Below are 17,530 nucleotides of genomic sequence, written 5' to 3'. Positions count from 1 at the left end.
CCTCCACCAATCTTCATATCATCTGCAAAACTGGCAACAAAGCCATCTATTCCATCATTTGAATCATTGATATACAGCATAAAAAGCAGTCCCAATACCGATGCGTGCAAAACACCACTAGTTATTAGCAGCAAACCAGCAAAGGATCCTTTTTTTCCCATTGGCTGCCTCCTACCAATCAGTCAAAACTCTAACCATGCCAGTAACTTTCCTGTAATACCATGGGCTCTTAACTTGGTAAGCAGCCTCATGTGTGGCACCTTGTCAAAGGCCTTCTGAAAGTCCAAATATACAACATTCACTACATCCCCTTTATCTATCCTACTTGTAATCTCCTCAAAGAATTCCAACAGGTTTGTCAGGCTAGATTTTCCCCTAAGGAAACCATGCTGACTTTGTCCTATCTTGTCCTGTGTCACCAAGTACTCCATAACCTCATCCTTAATAATTGACTCCAACATCTTCCCAACCACTGAGGTGAGGCTAACTGTTCTACGATTTCCTTTCTGCTGCCTTCTTCCTTTCTTAAAGAGTGGAATGTTTTTGTCATTGGCTGTCATTCTCATTGATTTAATACTATTTTAAACTTTTCTCAATGGCCAAAGCTGCACAAATTTCCAATTGAGATTTTTTTTGCCTTGAGGGATATATATGATGTGTAAATTTTGTAATAACTGTGTGCATCGATGTTTGATTGTCATACTGTTTCATGTCATTTCCCTATCTATCAAAACCCACTCATATGTTACACATTTGCACTTTGAGCAAAGTATCCAGGTAAACTTCCCCTCTCTGATTTATCATAATAGAGTCATAGAACAATACAGCACTAATATAGGCATTTTGGTCCAACACAATACACTCAACTTGTCCAATTTCCTGCATTCAGCCTATATCCCTCTAAGTCCCACCCCTTCATGTACCTATCCCAGTGCTTCTTAAGTGATACTATAGTACCTGATTTTACTGGCTCCTCATTCTATATTATTATGTTTTATATACTCACCACCTTCTACATGAACAAGTTGCCCCTCAGGTCCCCTTTAAATCGTTCCCCTCTTACTCTAAATCCATACCCCCTTGTTTTGGTGTTCCCTATTGACTTGTCTATGCCTTTATAGTTCTAATGAGTTCATCCCTCATTCTCCTACGTTCCAAGGAACAAATAACTAGTCTGACCAATACCTCCCGATAACTTAGGCCTCTAATCCTGGCAACATTGTTGTAAATCTTTTCTGAACTCTTTCCAGTTTAACCACATCATCCTATAATAGGGGTGACTAAAACTGTACACAGTACTCGAAGTGCAGCCTAACTTACACAACTGCAACATAGTGTCCAACTCAATACCCTGACTGATGAAGACCAGTATACTAAGTGCCCTTTTCACCACTCTCTCTACCTGTAATGCCACTTTTAACAAACTCTGCACTTGCACCCCTAAGCCTTTCTATTCCATTACACTTCCAGTGCCCCACCATTCATAGTACAAGCCCTCTACTGTTTTTATGTCCAAATCTTGGACTCCAGATCCTCAGCTCTGAGTTGGCATCCTCTAGCAGCCAGCACTGTTATTTACAACAGATGTCGTTGCCATGGATCCCAATGGTTTCCATCAACTCCTAATTTCTACTTTGTCCACTTGCGCAAAATCTGTAGCAGTTGATAAATGATACGAATATTTTCAGCAGATTGGAATTTTTCTGTACGAGAGCCAGAATTAAATTTTATGTTTTGTGCCACTGACTGAGGACAAATTTATTCCTCAATATATCTTACCTCCTGGGTGAAAGCAAGCACAATGAAAAGAACAACGAAAATATTTCTGGAGAAATTAATGGCTAGATATATTCTCTACTTCAGGTATATCACCTTTTTCCCCTTTAGTGTCCACCCATTAGCTCAATCACTGTAGATACTTGTAAATACTAAAAGTAAACTTGCTTTAAATGGGAATTTGGAAAGTACAGCTGCAAATCAGTTTATTGTTGAATAGTCTCTTTAATGTATACAAAACTCATGAAAAGGTTAGAATATGGTTATTTTTGTAAAGTCCCTTTCAGTCAATGTTACAAGTTTATAGGAGGAGACAATTTGTAGATGTCCTGCTAGAGGTTCAGGGGTTTAGCTGCTTTGATTTCCTTTTGTATTGGAATTGTGGCAAAACAGGATTTCTGCTGCTGCTCAAAGATCAGTATACCCTTAATCCATCTTCTTTGGAAGTGGGGTGGGGGGGTGGGCGTCAGTCCTCGTGGAATGAGGTTCGGGTGATATTCCCACCACAAAAGGGACTTTACTGCTGCTGTTGTTAGCAAATGCAGTCGTGTAACTATGCGACTGCCATCACAACAGACTAGAGGCAAGAGACCCCAAATGGACAGCAGATTGAAAAACTTTCTCATTTACGTTGCCTCAGTGAACAGTGCAGGATAAAGAAATAGTTGGTGGGAGGTGATTTCAATTGATGGGGGAGAGCAGGGAGCTTATCCTGGGCCTTGTCAACCATTCAGCAGGCTTCTCAGGAAAGATAGGCAGGAAACCTACCAGCAGCAAGACCTTGTTCTGGCTGTGGTAGGTGGAAAGATTGATAAGACAAAGTTAATGCCAACTGCTAAGTGCAGAACAGCAATTGCCCCTTTACATCGTTGTACAGCAGCAGATGGCCAAGGGCTTTCTCACCCTTCACTGCCTGCTTAATTTCTAATCCTCAAAATGGTCATTCTTAGATTTGTCCCATTTTCCTTTAGTTTCCGAGGAAGAGAGATTAATTGAATATTTGAATAAAGAGAAGACAAATGCAAAATGGGCTGAATGGCTTCCTTATCTGCTGCTCCATTCTATGACCTTCTGCCTGATGACACTCTGCAGGTTTGATCCTACCACAGTTTGACAGAAATCACTCAAGCCTTTCATATTTCTATTGAAGTATCATTCTGACACGGTCAGTTCTGTGAGTAACAGGTAATACAGGCATCCCTCTGTCTACTGTACTTCAGTTACAATAATATGAATGCACTGATGTTGAATGATTGACTGGTGTCACTTATCCCCCAGAATATTCATAACATCTAACATCTCCACTTCACTGATAATCTACACTGGATCACCTTAAGGATGTGTGCTTAGCTCACTGCTCAACTCTTTTTACATCCATGACTCTGGCTAGATGGTGATGAGAAGGCGTACAGGACTGATATGTATCAGATAGTTGAGCGGTGTTGTAGCAACAAACTTGCATTCAATGTCAGCAAGACCAAATAATTGATTGTGGACTTCAGAAAGGGTAAAGTGAGGGAACACACACCAATCCTCATAGAGGGATCAAGAGTGGAAAGAGTGAGCAGTTTCAAGTTCCTGGGTGTCAAGATCTCTGAGGATCTATTTTGGGCCCAACATATTGATGCAGTTACAAAGAAGACACAATAGCAGCTATACTTCATTAAGAGTTTGAGGTGATTTGGTATGTCACCAAAAACACTGGCAAATTTCTGCAGATGGACCGTGGAGAACATTATAACTGGCTGTATCACCATCTGGGATAGGAGGACCATTACACAGGATCAAAATAACCCACAGAATGTTGTAAACACAGTCAGCTCTATCATGGGCACTAGCCTCCCCAGCATCCAGGACGTCTTCGAGGAGAAATGCCTCAAATAGGAGGCATCCATCAGTAAAGATCCCCATCACTCAGGTCATGCCCTCTCCTCATTGCTACCATTAGGGAGGAGGTACAGAAGCCTTAAGGCACAAACTCAACAATTCAGGAATAGCTTCTTCCTTTCTGCCATCAGATTTCTGAATGGACATTGAACCCATGAACACTACCTCAGTAGTTTTTCTTTTTTTTCCCTCTTTTTGCACTACTTATTTCAATTAACTTTTTAAATATATCAGCATACTTACTGTAATTTACAGTTTTTATTATGCATTGTACTGCTGCCGCACAACAAATTTCACGACATATGCCTGCAATATTAAACCTGATTGTGATGCTGATATTCTGTACGATTAAGAGAAATGTTTAATCAGACACAACTCTCCATTTACCTTCATTTGGGATTCTGTATTTCTAAGCAATATCTATCTAGAAAAATGCTCTTAACTTAAAAGTAAAAAAGTGAAAGCAGCACAGAGAGACGGAATAGTCTTAATTGGTCTGTCTTCACCGAGCGATGGATTCCGAAGTATTGGAAATAATCCATCTAATTACAGTAGGTTGGTTGAGGATCATCGTTTTACAAATGCCGGATATATCCTCTCATTTGTTTCAGTGATTGAGTTGCTGTCTTGAAAATGCAAGCGTTGTCTGCTGTGTTGTATTGCAGCTTCATTACTGAATTTTGGTGACCTAAATTCTGAAGTAGGGTGACACCTTATAAGCAGATTACCAGAGAATAGCTTGTTGGATGGGTAGCATTGTATCAGGAAAGAAAAAAAGTATTGGGCAATGACACAGCTTTTCTTGGCACCAATCTACATTCCATGATGATGATGCCGATGAATTTGTGCTTCAGCTTCACCTTTAGTGCTCCATCAATTGTCTTTGGTTGTCTGTGGGAAAGTGTGTTTGATTATTAAGGACTCAAAATGGGCACTAAATTCACCGACAACCAGGCTGCAGTAATCTCTGCCTCTGACACCTGCATTATAGCATGCATTGCAAAGCACTGCAGAGAGATCACTAAACTTAACTCCCCAAAATCATGCAAATGCACAGGTGAGGTAATTGAATTAGCATTAGTGTTCTCTCCCAGGCAAGTACAGTACCCCCTGCAATAGTTACATTCTGTCACCAGGTTAGGGAGGCTGAATCATTTGCAGGTTTAACGTTAGACTCCTGAAATAGACACTCTCTTCCAAGATCTGTCACAACAGGTTATCAGGCAAACAAAGAAAAAGATATAACAATGTTCTCAAGGATTCTTGATAATTGCAGTTATCTCTGGTGACTCCTAAGAATCTCTGGTCCTGGAGAATCCAAATTGGAGGAAGGCCATTTTGAATGACACTGAGAACCACAGTCCACATGCCTGGAGGACGTGGAAGTCTGACATAAGTGGCAGAAGAAGCCCATCAGCTCAAAACTACCCAGTGTCTATCCCATCAGGCCCTTCCCACCTTATCTGTCCCACAATGGCCATCAGTCACCAGTAAAAGCAAGTCATGGATTTGTGAAAGGAATATCATGTCTGACGAATCTCATAGAATTTTTTGAGGATGTAACTAGTAGAGTGGATAGGGGAGAACCTGTGGATGTGGTATATTTGGATTTTCAGAAGGCTTTTGACAAGGTCCCACACAGGAGATTAGTGTGCAAACTTAAAGCACACGGTATTGGGGGTAAGGTATTGGTGTGGATGGAGAGTTGGTTAGCAGACAGGAAGCAAAGAATGGGAATAAACGGGACCTTTTCAGAATGGCAGGCGGTGACTAGTGGGGTACCGCAAGGCTCAGTGCTGGGACCCCAGTTGTTTACAATATATATTAATGACTTGGATGAGGGAATTAAATGCAGCATCTCCAAGTTTGCGGATGACACGAAGCTGGGGGGCAGTGTTAGCTGTGAGGAGGATGCTAAGAGGATGCAGGGTGACTTGGATAGGTTGGGTGAGTGGGCAAATTCATGGCAGATGCAATTTAATGTGGATAAATGTGAAGTTATCCACTTTGGTGGCAAAAATAGGAAAACAGATTATTATCTGAATGGTGGCCGATTAGGAAAAGGGGAGGTGCAACAAGACCTGGGTGTCATTATACACCAGTCATTGAAAGTGGGCATGCAGGTACAGCAGGCGGTGAAAAAGGCGAATGGTATGCTGGCATTTATAGCGAGAGGATTCGAGTACAGGAGCAGGGAGGTACTACTGCAGTTGTACAAGGCCTTGGTGAGACCACACCTGGAGTATTGTGTGCAGTTTTGGTCCCCTAATCTGAGGAAAGACATCCTTGCCATAGAGGGAGTACAAAGAAGGTTCACCAGATTGATTCCTGGGATGGCAGGACTTTCATATGAAGAAAGACTGGATGAACTGGGCTTGTACTCGTTGGAATTTAGAAGATTGAAGGGGGATCTGATTGAAACGTATAAAATCCTAAAGGGATTGGACAGGCTAGATGCAGGAAGATTGTTCCCGATGTTGGGGAAGTCCAGAACGAGGGGCCACAGTTTGAGGATAGAGGGGAAGCCTTTTAGGACCGAGATTAGGAAAAACTTCTTCACACAGAGATTGGTGAATCTGTGGAATTCTCTGCCACAGGAAGCAGTTGAGGCCAGTTCATTGGCTATATTCAAGAGGGAGTTAGATATGGCCCTTGTGGCTACGGGGGTCAGGGGGTATGGAGGGAAGGCTGGGGTGGGGTTCTGAGTTGGATGATCAGCCATGATCATAATAAATGGCGGTGCAGGCTCGAAGGGCCGAATGGCCTACTCCTGCACCTATTTTCTATGTTTCTATGTTTCTATCTTCAAGAGTGGAGGGACCATCTAAATAAAATAGTAATCAGTGTACCTTAATAACATGCTGCTTATTATTTATGACTGTAGTGTGATTATTTTATTTTTAATCACCGTACAATATGTCACTGTATTCTTCAGTTTTTGATGTGGGCTGATATACCCTTTGAGAAACTTAATAAGTAATTATGATAAGGTGCCCACTGGCTGACATGGACAATTTAGGCCAAATGACTGCTTCCATATGATACAATTCTATGACTCTTTGATAGGTACAAGTTGTGTCTATTTCCAGAATGTCAGGTCATGAACAAGAATGTACTTCTGCCTTCAATTTACTGTCAAAGCTATTCAGTACATATCTATGTGAGACAGATAACCATAAATCATTGTCATAAATAGGATTCATCTCCCAGCTGTAGGTGGAATTTCAATCAAGCGAATTTTACTTCTGGATTCCATCACTAGGACTGACCTGTTAGGGCCAACATTTTTTATTCCACTTGAGATTCCATCAAGCCATAGGGACACATTGGCAGATACCCAAATAACATTCATACATTTATGAATTAACATAACACATAAAGGTTTAATAAATCAAGTCCACCATCCCAAAATCCCATTTAATCTATTCTACAGGAAGCAACTGGGACAAACAAAGAGATCAATTAAATACTGGCACTGATTTGACAGCAGATTACAAACTATCTTAATAATTAAAGTAAATCATATTAATTGTTATCCTGCATTTAAATCTAAAAGGGGGGAAAACCCAGAAAAGCAACTGTTTACCATGAGGATGTGATTGGGATGACAACTGATTATCTGCTAACTAATTCAGTATCCCACTTTGTGTGCCATGATATCAACCATATTATTGACAAATTATCAATACAATGATTGAATCAAGGACAGTGGCAAAAAAGGAAGATAATAACTTGCATATCATAGAAGCAATTATTATTGATAAAGTACGTTGAAGGATATTATAATTTTGGTTTTGTAGCAATTTCCTTCATTTTTCATGGAATTGGAGGCTATATAAGGTTTAGCTCATGCAAATTAATTTAGTTGTAATGTAAAATCAACCTAGTGGGCACGTGGCCAAGTGGTTAAAGCATTGGACTAGCTACCTGAAGGTTGTGAGTTCGAGCCCCAGCCGGGGGAACGTGTTGTGTCCTTGAGCAAGGCACTTAATCACACATTGCTCTGCGACGACACTGGTGCCAAGCTGTATAGTTCCTAATATCCTTCCCTTAGACAACATTGGTGTCGTGGAGAGGGGAGACTTGCAGCATGGGCAACTGCTGGTCTTCCATACAACCTTGCCCAGGCCTGCACCCTGGAGAGTGAAGACTTTCCAGGCACAGATCCATGGTCTTGCAAGACTAACGGATGCCTTTATTAAAGTCAACCTAAATCAGTCTAATAATTTATTATTTATAATAATCTTCAAGTAAGTGCAAATTGGCATAATAGCTTGGCATGATGATACCCAGTTAATTCACACCAAGCCATTATGCCAGTTTGCATATTTAGATCAGAAGTCCAGATTAATATTGGAGAGAGACATGGGGAAATTCAATAACAATAAAAAGGAGGAGGCTCGCTTCAATGGAATGAGAAGGATAAGGTGAGGATAAAGCTGAATCAAATATCAATAGTTAAAACTGTAACAAATCCTTTTAATGAGCAGATATTACAGGTAAAAGCTAAATCTGTTCCCATAAGGAGGAAAGTAAAGGCCACAAACTCAGTGCTCTTTTGGTAGCAAAGGAGATGGGGAAAAATGATGAAAATGAAAATTTAAGTGTCTTATGTCTGTCTAGTGAATAATTCAAATGAAAACTAGGCTTGTATGTAAAAAGCTGAGAGAGAAAATGAAAAGGAAAACAGGACAAGCAAAGAGAGATTATATGAAGAGAATAACAGTCTACATAAAAAGGGAATCCAGACATTTTTCATTGCCACAAGTGTTAAGCAGGTGGGAAGAAGAGGGATGTCACCAATTAGGGATAAAGAGGGGCAATACTTAGAAGCAAAAAGTACAGCTGGAATGCCAATTCAGGAATTTGTAGCGGTGCTTAGCAAAATGAAAAAGAGAGGATACTCTCAAAACCTGGGTTAAAAAAAGGCTATTGAAATAATGTATGTGGTGAAAAGTGATAAGGAGAGGTACATACAATGAATATTGACCATGCTTAAAGTAAAGATATCACCAGGATGAGATGAAATGCACTCAATGTTTCTTGAGGAAGCATGGCAGGTGATTTCAGAGATCCTGCCATAACTCTTCCAATTGTCCTTGGATGCAGGGTAGGTGTGGTGCTAATAACCATATTAGAATAGGGATCACCATTTGGAATGTGTGTGCAGATGACGCAGATCTTGGAAATATGGCAAATAGTGAGGATTGCACAGATTGCATAAATACATAGCCAGGGCAGACAAAAGGGAAATAAAATTTAATACGAGATAGTGAAGGAAACAGCAGAGAAAACATGGCACACCTGCAGAAGAGACAGTACACATGTGCGTATATCTTTGAAAGTGGAGAGAATAGTTATTGAAGCATATGGGATTCCTGTGTTCATAAACTAAAACATGGAATCCAAAAACATCAAAGTTACATTGAACCAGTGCAAAACATTCTGATTGCCACTCTTTTGGAAGAATGTGAGTCTTGGAGAGAGTGCAGAAAATAATTACTGCAATAGGTGTAGGTTTGAGGGATTTCAGTTACAAGGCTAGACAGGAAAAACTGGGGTCATGTCACTTTGGAGAGAAAGAGGTTGAAAAGATATCTGACAGAGTTGTAAAACATCATGGCTGGCTGTGATACTGTAAATAGAGAGATATTACTGCCATAGCAAATGTTCAAGCATCCAGAAACAGAAATTTAAAGTAAAGAGCAACTTATATGAAATGGAATTTGAAGGAAAAATTGCTTGTATTCAAGAGTAAGATCCAAACTTCACTGCCTTTAAGGGAAGTGGAAACTAAGTCAATCATTGCCTTCAAAAGAGAGATGGATAAGCATGAGAGAAAATAATTTGTAGGACTCTGGAAAAGGAGAGGCACCATGATCTCTCTCTCTATTATATATATATATATATAAGAGAGATGGGGGTGGGCGGGTGGGGAGGGGAGGGGGGAGGAAGAGAGAGAGAGAGAGAGAGAGAGAGAGAGAGAGAGAGAGAGAGAGAAGAAATAAAAATAAATGAGATTGAGTGGGAAAATAAATCAGCCATGATTGAATGGCAGAGCAGACTTGATGGCATGCATGACCTAATTTTGCTCTTATGTCTTGAGGCCTTATAGCTTTTCTTCCTTTCTTTTACTCCTGTGTGAATCTGTTACATCTGACTGATTCTGTCCTTCAGGTATAATTAAAAATTATATGGATCATATCATTAACTTTGGGACTGGACTTCACATATTATTTCTTAACATATTGAAGGCAAAATCACTTCTACAGCAAGTCCATCTACTGTATAACAGCAATTAAAGTTTGTAGACATACAGTACTAAAATATCTTGAAAGCTACCTTATGAATTTGTAAATCTTTAAGTTCAATATGAATCTATAAATTATTGGGAATAAATTTTGGCAATTTTAGTTCCAAAGTGTTCTGTAGACAGTAAGAATAATCTGTTAAAATATGTCTCATTTGCAGAAAAAACAAAGTATGTAAGAAAATCAAACAAATGCTGTTTTTAAGAAATTGTGTGGGGAATAGAGCTAGAACTTGAAACTGATGCAAAGCTGAAACCACCAAACACATCAGTCCATATACATGGGAACTAATACATATTTTCAGTGAGTATCAGGAACATAAATGCTTTCCGTAATCTAATACTGGATGCATTTCTGCTGCTATCCAGTTGCAGGCAATATTAAATATTTCATACCTCTAGATGATCTTCTTGCATACCTAAATTGTATACGTATATAGAATGAATTGAAACATGCTTTCCAATCCATTAAAATTCTGGTTGTCAGGCCTGAAAAATATAGCTTTCCCCTTGCTTTAAAGTATATTCTCACCGAATAGAGTATAAGCAAAATCAAACAGAACAGGAAATCACTGGATATCCGGCCAACAAAATCAACCCCCCAATATCTCCAGTGGGATAGTGGCTAAACGTCCTGGAAAATAGCAAAGACCCAACTGGCCAGCCATACACCTAAAAAAGGGTTGCAAATACTGTCTGCAAGATAATGAGATGTTCTCCAGTAACATTGCAAACTTAAGAATTGTCAGAACTGAAGGACTCCAACTGAGCATTTGCATTATTTTCATTTCTTATTTCAAATTTCGAGCATCTGCTCTTTCATTACTTTCCAGCAGCATATTTTCCTACTGGCCCTATCTATGTTCCCTCCTGTTTCTCAATTTTTTATTGATTTATTACTGTAATGTATGTATGAATGTGTGTTGGCACGCATGTGCATCTCAGTTAATTCTAGTCAAGGTTATGCCTGAATGTATGTGAGAAAACTTCAAGATTATTTTTATTGCATATAAGATATAAATCAAAAAGAAGGGCATAAATAACAATGCAGAAATGTTTGGACTGCTTTATATCAGTTTCTCCTGCTAACTCACTTGAAAAGTGTATTATAAACAAAAATTGTCAGGAAAATTTAATAAAATTATTTTTTTCTTCTGAAATATTAGATGATAAGGTGCCTGATGTTAAAAAAAACAGATTTATGTAAAACGAAGTAGGCAACAATGCAAGTCAAGTACCTTTTCTGTGACTCTTCAAGATGTGTTTCTTCCGCCTTATGTTCATTTTTTGCTGGAAGTAAAATAAAAATATTAATTTACTGTAAAGTTGACAAACTCACAATGCATTCTTTAGCCAAAACAGAAACAAATCACAGTTTTTTCTTTTAGCGTGTCGCACCAGGCAGTCAGCCATTTTCCTCTGGCGCGTGGTGACAGGATTGGTCTCCTTTTGGATTAACCCGGTCACAATATGAACGTTCCTGGCTCGATGCTCAACCTGGCACGGATGGAAAGCACACTCGGGGGGACGGCCACCAGCCGGCCATTGAGCAGTAAGATGGGTTCAAATTCAACAATACAATTTCATGTATGCTTTCAGAATAGTGGTCGATTTTGTGAGCAGTAATTGGGAGAAAAAGACTTCTACTTTTTTTGTTCTTACAGTTTATCTGCCAACTGAACATAATATTCAGAAAACTCACTTCCAACCATTCACAAGCAATTTCTTCCATTTCATGAATTGTACCTGATTTCTGCCTTTTATATACATCTGCAAATTGAATACTTACAGCAAACATCTCAAGGCATAGCAAAAATATCACCAGTGCTATCTGCAAATTCACTGGAGGGATAAGCAAACCAACATAAATGCCCTCTCCTAGGCCAGAATCCCCAGTATAGAGGCCCTGCTTACAGCGGTAGGACATGTCATTTGTATTCCCATTGTCAGAGTCCTGAAACAAACACACTATTTCCAGAGCACTGTCATTCAAATAAATTACAAGCTAGACAGTGGGAAAAATTCTATGCTCAAAAACACTACCGTAAACTCTAGGGAATCTCTAGCCCCTAGCTCCTCTGCATTTGGTTTGGTACGGAGAACCTTGAGGTGGCAGAGAGGGAGCACATAGAGGCTCTGGCAAGCAGCAGAAGAAGTGGGCTACTTCACAAACTACTCACTTTCTTGCCCTTGGAAGATGCTGTTTCATTAGTCACATCAGAAGCCACAAACTGGATCCTGATTGACTGCCTATGAACGAAAGATTATGTAGTATTGTGTGGATAAGGAGTTGACATCGTATAGAGAAGTTTTAATGAAAATCAACTTATTAAAGTTTTCCACTGATCCAACATTAAGATTTCAGAAAATTCTTGAACAAAAGAGGCTATTTTATAATAATCAATACTTAACACATTATTGTGCTCAGCCAAGCATCAGCACTGTAGTACTACTGTGTCCAGAGACACAAGGGCAAAATGCAACACACTTCATCAAACAACGCACATGAAAATTGCTGGTGGACACAGCAGGCCAGGCAGCATCTATAGGAAGAGGTACAATCGACGTTTTGGGCCGAGACCCTTCGTCAGGACTAACTGAAAGAAGAAATAGTAAGAGATTTGAAAGTGGGAGGGGGAGGGGAAGATCTGAAATCATAGGAGAAGACAGGAGGGGGAGGGATGGAGCCAAGAGCTGGACAGTTGATTGGCAAAAGGGACATGAGAGAATCATGGGACGGACGGGAGGCCTAGGGAGAAAGCAGAGGGGTGGGGAAGCCCAGAGGATAGGCAAGGAGTTATAGTGAGAGGGACAGAGGGAGAAAAAGGAGAGAGAGGAAAAAATATATAACAATAAAAGATAAATAAATAATGGATGGGGTACGAAGGGGAGGTGGGGCATTAACGGAAGTTAGAGAAGACAATGTTCATGCCATCAGGTTGGAGGCTACCCAGACGGAATATAAGGTGTTGTTCCTCCAACCTGAGTGTGGCTGCACCTTGACAGTAGAGGAGGCCGTGGATAGACATATCAGAATGGGAATCAACTATTTTGTACAATTATAAAACTAGTACTTAACCTCCAATAACATCCTAAATATGGTGAAAATTCCTAATTTACGTCGGTCTACTTCCATCAGGATGTTAGAAATTAAGGCCAGAAATTCCTGGGAAGTACTTAGCAAAGTATAAAGTCTCTACCTAAATTTCTAGTTTATCATAGTTCTTCTAGCAGTGATCTTGGGACATCTGGCCCAAAGTAGATTTAGACCTGAAGTCTGCAATTGAGCAGCCAAAGCGATACAGCATGGAAACAAGCCTTTCCGCCTGCTGAGACCACACTGATCATCAATCCCATTTTATTCTTCCTGCTTTCAGTACTCATCTTCACGTTTGAGGCAATTTACAGTAGCTAATTAATTTGCCAAACTGCACATCCTTGAGACATGGGGAGGAAACGTACATGGTGACAGGAAGAATCTAGAAACTTCACAGAGATATCATTGAGGTCAGCATTGAATCCAGGCTGCTGGAAATATGAAGCAGCTGCTCTACCAGCTGAGTCACTAAGATGCTGGTTTGCATAGTCACATCAACTGCCAATGATCTAAGGTTGCATTCTATGGCACATAAAATAGGCCTTGAACATCTAGAGTATAGGATATTGGAAGCTCTGGAATAATTATTTATTTGCAAATTATTTTTTATTCTTTCAATAGCTTATATCTTCTTCCATCTGAAGCTCCTGCAAGCAATCATTCCAAATTTTAGCTCTTCAACCAAAAATAATTTTTGTCTTTCCTGTATTGCGTTTTTCCCTTTCACCCAAATCCTTCTTTACCAATAAAATGCTGAAGTGTTATAAAGAACATCCATTATCTACTGCTGAGATTTTTCTACTACTTCTCAGTGAATGAATTCACTTGATTGCCATTGACTTCATTCAGATTGTTCATCTTTCTACCTGATTCAGAACTGTGATGATCAGTAGCAAAGGAATTTTTGCACCTAGTGGCCACTTTATTAGGTACACCTGCTTGTTAATGCAAATATCTAATCTGCATAAAAGCATGCAGATCTGGTCAAGAGGTTCAGTAGTTGTTCCGACCAGAATGAGGAAGAAATGTGATCTCAGTGACTTTGACTGTGGAACGATTGTTAGCACCAGATGGGGTGTTTTTTTTCTCTGAAACTCCTGATCTTCCAGGATTTTGACACACAACAGTCCCTAGAGTTTACAGAGGATGGTGCAAAAGACAAAAAAAAATCAACCAGCGAATGGCAGTTCTGTGGGTGAAGATACCTTGCTAATGATAGAGGTCAGAGGAGAACGGCCAGACTGGTTCAAGCTGCCAGTAACTGAAGTAACCCCTTACTAAAAGAGTGGAGTGCAGAAGAGGATCTCTGAATGCACAACACATCAAACCTTGAGTGGATAGGCTATCACAGTAGAAGATTATGAAAATACACTCAATGGCCACTTTATTAGATACAGACATTTATGCTCATCTTCCTTGATGAATGTTTCTCTTCACAATGTAAAATTCATTCATTATTTTCATTAATTTTTAGTATCTTGATGAACTCTCCTTTCCATCTTGATCTCAGTGCATTAATTGGTACCTTTATCTGTGTATGCCTCAAGCTTGAGAAGGGGCTAATGTGTATTGCTATCTATAATAGTGTTAACATTCATGGTCATGTGTACACCATACCTTGATGTATGATTCATTAAAAAGCTGGTTGAAGTGATAACCTGCTGTTGTAATAAGGATGGTGCTCAAGGACGTATTCAGCCTGGTTTGTTTAAACAATAACTATACAAGTTAAAGGGATGAATGACTATATGAGTGGCTTTGAGGATCAATGACCGGTAGAGTGAAAAATGCAGAAATCATTATCATTTTTAAAACACAATTCTTTTGTAGCTTAGACACGGAGAACTTTTGCTGTGATATCTGTGATGTATAAAATATATTGTGGTTATCTTTATACTAAATTCCTTTATTACACCTTCTTATCCACCTGACATCAACAATAATTACACCAAATTAATGTGACCTTTACAAAACAACAAGGCGTTCTTTCAAAGAAAATACCTTTCAAATAAAGACATACTTTCAAGGAAATATTTGGACAGATAAATGTTAATTGGACTAGATCATCAAATTTTAACTTGGTCTAATTTTAATTGAATCTCCATATGAATTAACCAAAGGATCAATGTCCAGTGAGCATGTTAACGTTAGTTAAATAGTACCACTATCAATTCTGGAAAATACAAATAATCATGTTAGGATGACAAATAGGCTTACAGAGACTTATAGTATGTCTGGTAAATACACGAAAACACAAAAGCTCAATAATTAAAGCAACATTGAGATATAAGGTACCTCTGAAGTTCTCTGCATTGAGAAAATTGCAGTAAACTTGACAGAACTAAAATTAACAAATTCCTGGTTGTATTTCAATAGAAACAAGAGTCCTGCTGAAAGGTCTCAGCCCAAAACATCAACTGCATTTTTTCCATAGATACTGCCTGGCTTGCTGAGTTCCTCCAGCATTGTGTGTGTGTGTGTTGCCTTGCATTTCAATATGATATGGCTTGTATTTTAAGAATTCTGTTCATTCCTTTGAAACCATAAATCCTGCTGCTTCTCTGCCATATATTCTTTATATTCATGACTGCTTGCTGAATCACTGCCTTAACTTCCTGGATCTTGAAGGTTTGATCTACCAGCTGCTGCAGAGGTGATAGATGCACTGGGCGAGTCAGTAATTGCATGGAATACATAAGTGTGATTATGCAGTTAGAAAATATAAGGGTGACTGACTTGACAAATGAAAAATCAAATGAGTCATTGGTCACAAACAAGAGAAAGTCTGCAGATGCTGGAAATCCAAAGCAACACACACAAAATGCTGGAGGAACTCAGCAGGTCAGGCAGCATCAATGGAAAAGAGTCAACAGCTGAGAAGGCGGTCCTGAAACATTGACTGTACTCTTTTCCATAGATATTGCCTGGCCTGCTGAGTTCTTCCAGCGTTTTGTGAGCGTTGTTTGGATTTCCAGCTTCTGCAGATTTTCTCTTGTTCGAATTTTATGTGATAAAATTTTTTAAATAAATATAGATGAATATATGACTTTTGCTGTATTTTTTGTTGGAGGTTGGCATTACTCTTTGAACCATGCTCCACTCATTATTTAATTAATGCATAGTCACTACTCAATTCTCTCCACACTCATGACCATGTGGCTAAGCACTGCTCAGACACTACAAATTTGCAGATGACACCTGTGTTGTTGGTAAAATTTCAGGTGGCAAAGAGGAGGCTTATAGGAGTGAGAGAGATCAGTTGCTTGAGTGGTGTCACAATAGCAACCTTGCATTCAAAGTCAGCTAGACCAAAGGAGTGTATGTGGACTTCAGGAAAGGAAAGTTAAAAGAACAAGCCACCAGTCCTCACTGAGGGGTCAGCAATGAAAAGGGTGAGCAGCTGCAAGTTCCTGGGCATCAACATCTCCAAGGATCTATCCTGGACCCAACATACTGATGCAATTACACCAGCAGTTCTAATTCAATAGGATTTTAATGGGATTAAGTATTCAAGAATGCCACATCCATCCAAAGACCTTCATCATCCAGGACCTGCCACTTTCTCATTACCACCATCAGGAAGGAGGTACAAGAATCAGAAGACCTGCATTCAACAATTTAGGAAAAGCTTCTTCCCCTCTATCATCAGTGGTCCATGCTTCTATGAACACTACTTCATTATTCAAGCTTTTGCACTATTTATTTATTTTGTATTGTAATTTTATGTCCTTGAACTGTACTGTTGCCAAAAATAAACTACACATCAGATAAGGCAGTGATAATAAATCTGATTCTGATTCAGAAAGAAATAACCACAAGATGTAGAAGAATCATGAATGGTTCTAGGTATACATTTAAATTTCTACTGTCATCTTTAATTCTGCATAAGACAAATGTGTTGGAAAGACAATCTGTGAAACTAAATTCCATGTCAAATGCAATCTTCCACACTGAAAGAAGACTGGCGCCAAATTTAAGTACCCAGACCTTTAAGAACACAAGGTAGCTCAAAGAGCTGTATTTTGCCATTATGTTTTCTAATAGTATTCTTTATAATAAACAAATTCAGATAACAGGACATCAGCTATACAAGTATTATTAATGTGATACATGATACAGTAAGTAATAATGATCAGCAGAATATCAAACCTTTCAAAGTTGCAAATTCTTTATTTTTGAAGTACTATCAAGTTTTGGAGGAGTAGGGTTAGGTATGGTTGAGAGAGAAGTTGGCAGAATTATTTATTGACAAGCTTCCCTTGTCACAGATTGATCTATAAATATGAATACATTATTTCACAAGTATTATGATCCGCTTTTATTTTTAAAGATGTTTGCTTAAAACATTGTTGCATTTCAGAATGGATGGTTGGAATTGTAAGAGGAATTGCAAGTACAGATAATATTATACATCAAAATTTAGCAAAATAGTCATGGTTAGGAGGTAGAATATTTAGCAT

At 39.1% G+C, this 17,530-nt stretch overlaps 1 protein-coding gene across 2 annotated transcripts in view; it reads right to left on the bottom strand.

Annotated features, from left to right (window-relative positions):
- The window catches only part of fmn1 (formin 1), a 411,005-nt gene that overhangs the window by 70,545 nt on the left and 322,930 nt on the right, over positions 1 to 17,530 (bottom strand). For both annotated transcript variants that reach the window (XM_072266825.1, XM_072266835.1), the window contains one exon: positions 11,212 to 11,263. In XM_072266825.1, the coding sequence (XP_072122926.1) occupies positions 11,212 to 11,263 (52 nt within the window). The remainder of the gene's footprint in view (positions 1 to 11,211; positions 11,264 to 17,530) is intronic.

Source organism: Mobula birostris, chromosome 1 (assembly GCF_030028105.1).
Source record: "Mobula birostris isolate sMobBir1 chromosome 1, sMobBir1.hap1, whole genome shotgun sequence".
Lineage (NCBI taxonomy): Eukaryota > Metazoa > Chordata > Chondrichthyes > Myliobatiformes > Myliobatidae > Mobula > Mobula birostris.
This window is presented reverse-complemented; position numbering and strand designations above follow the sequence as displayed.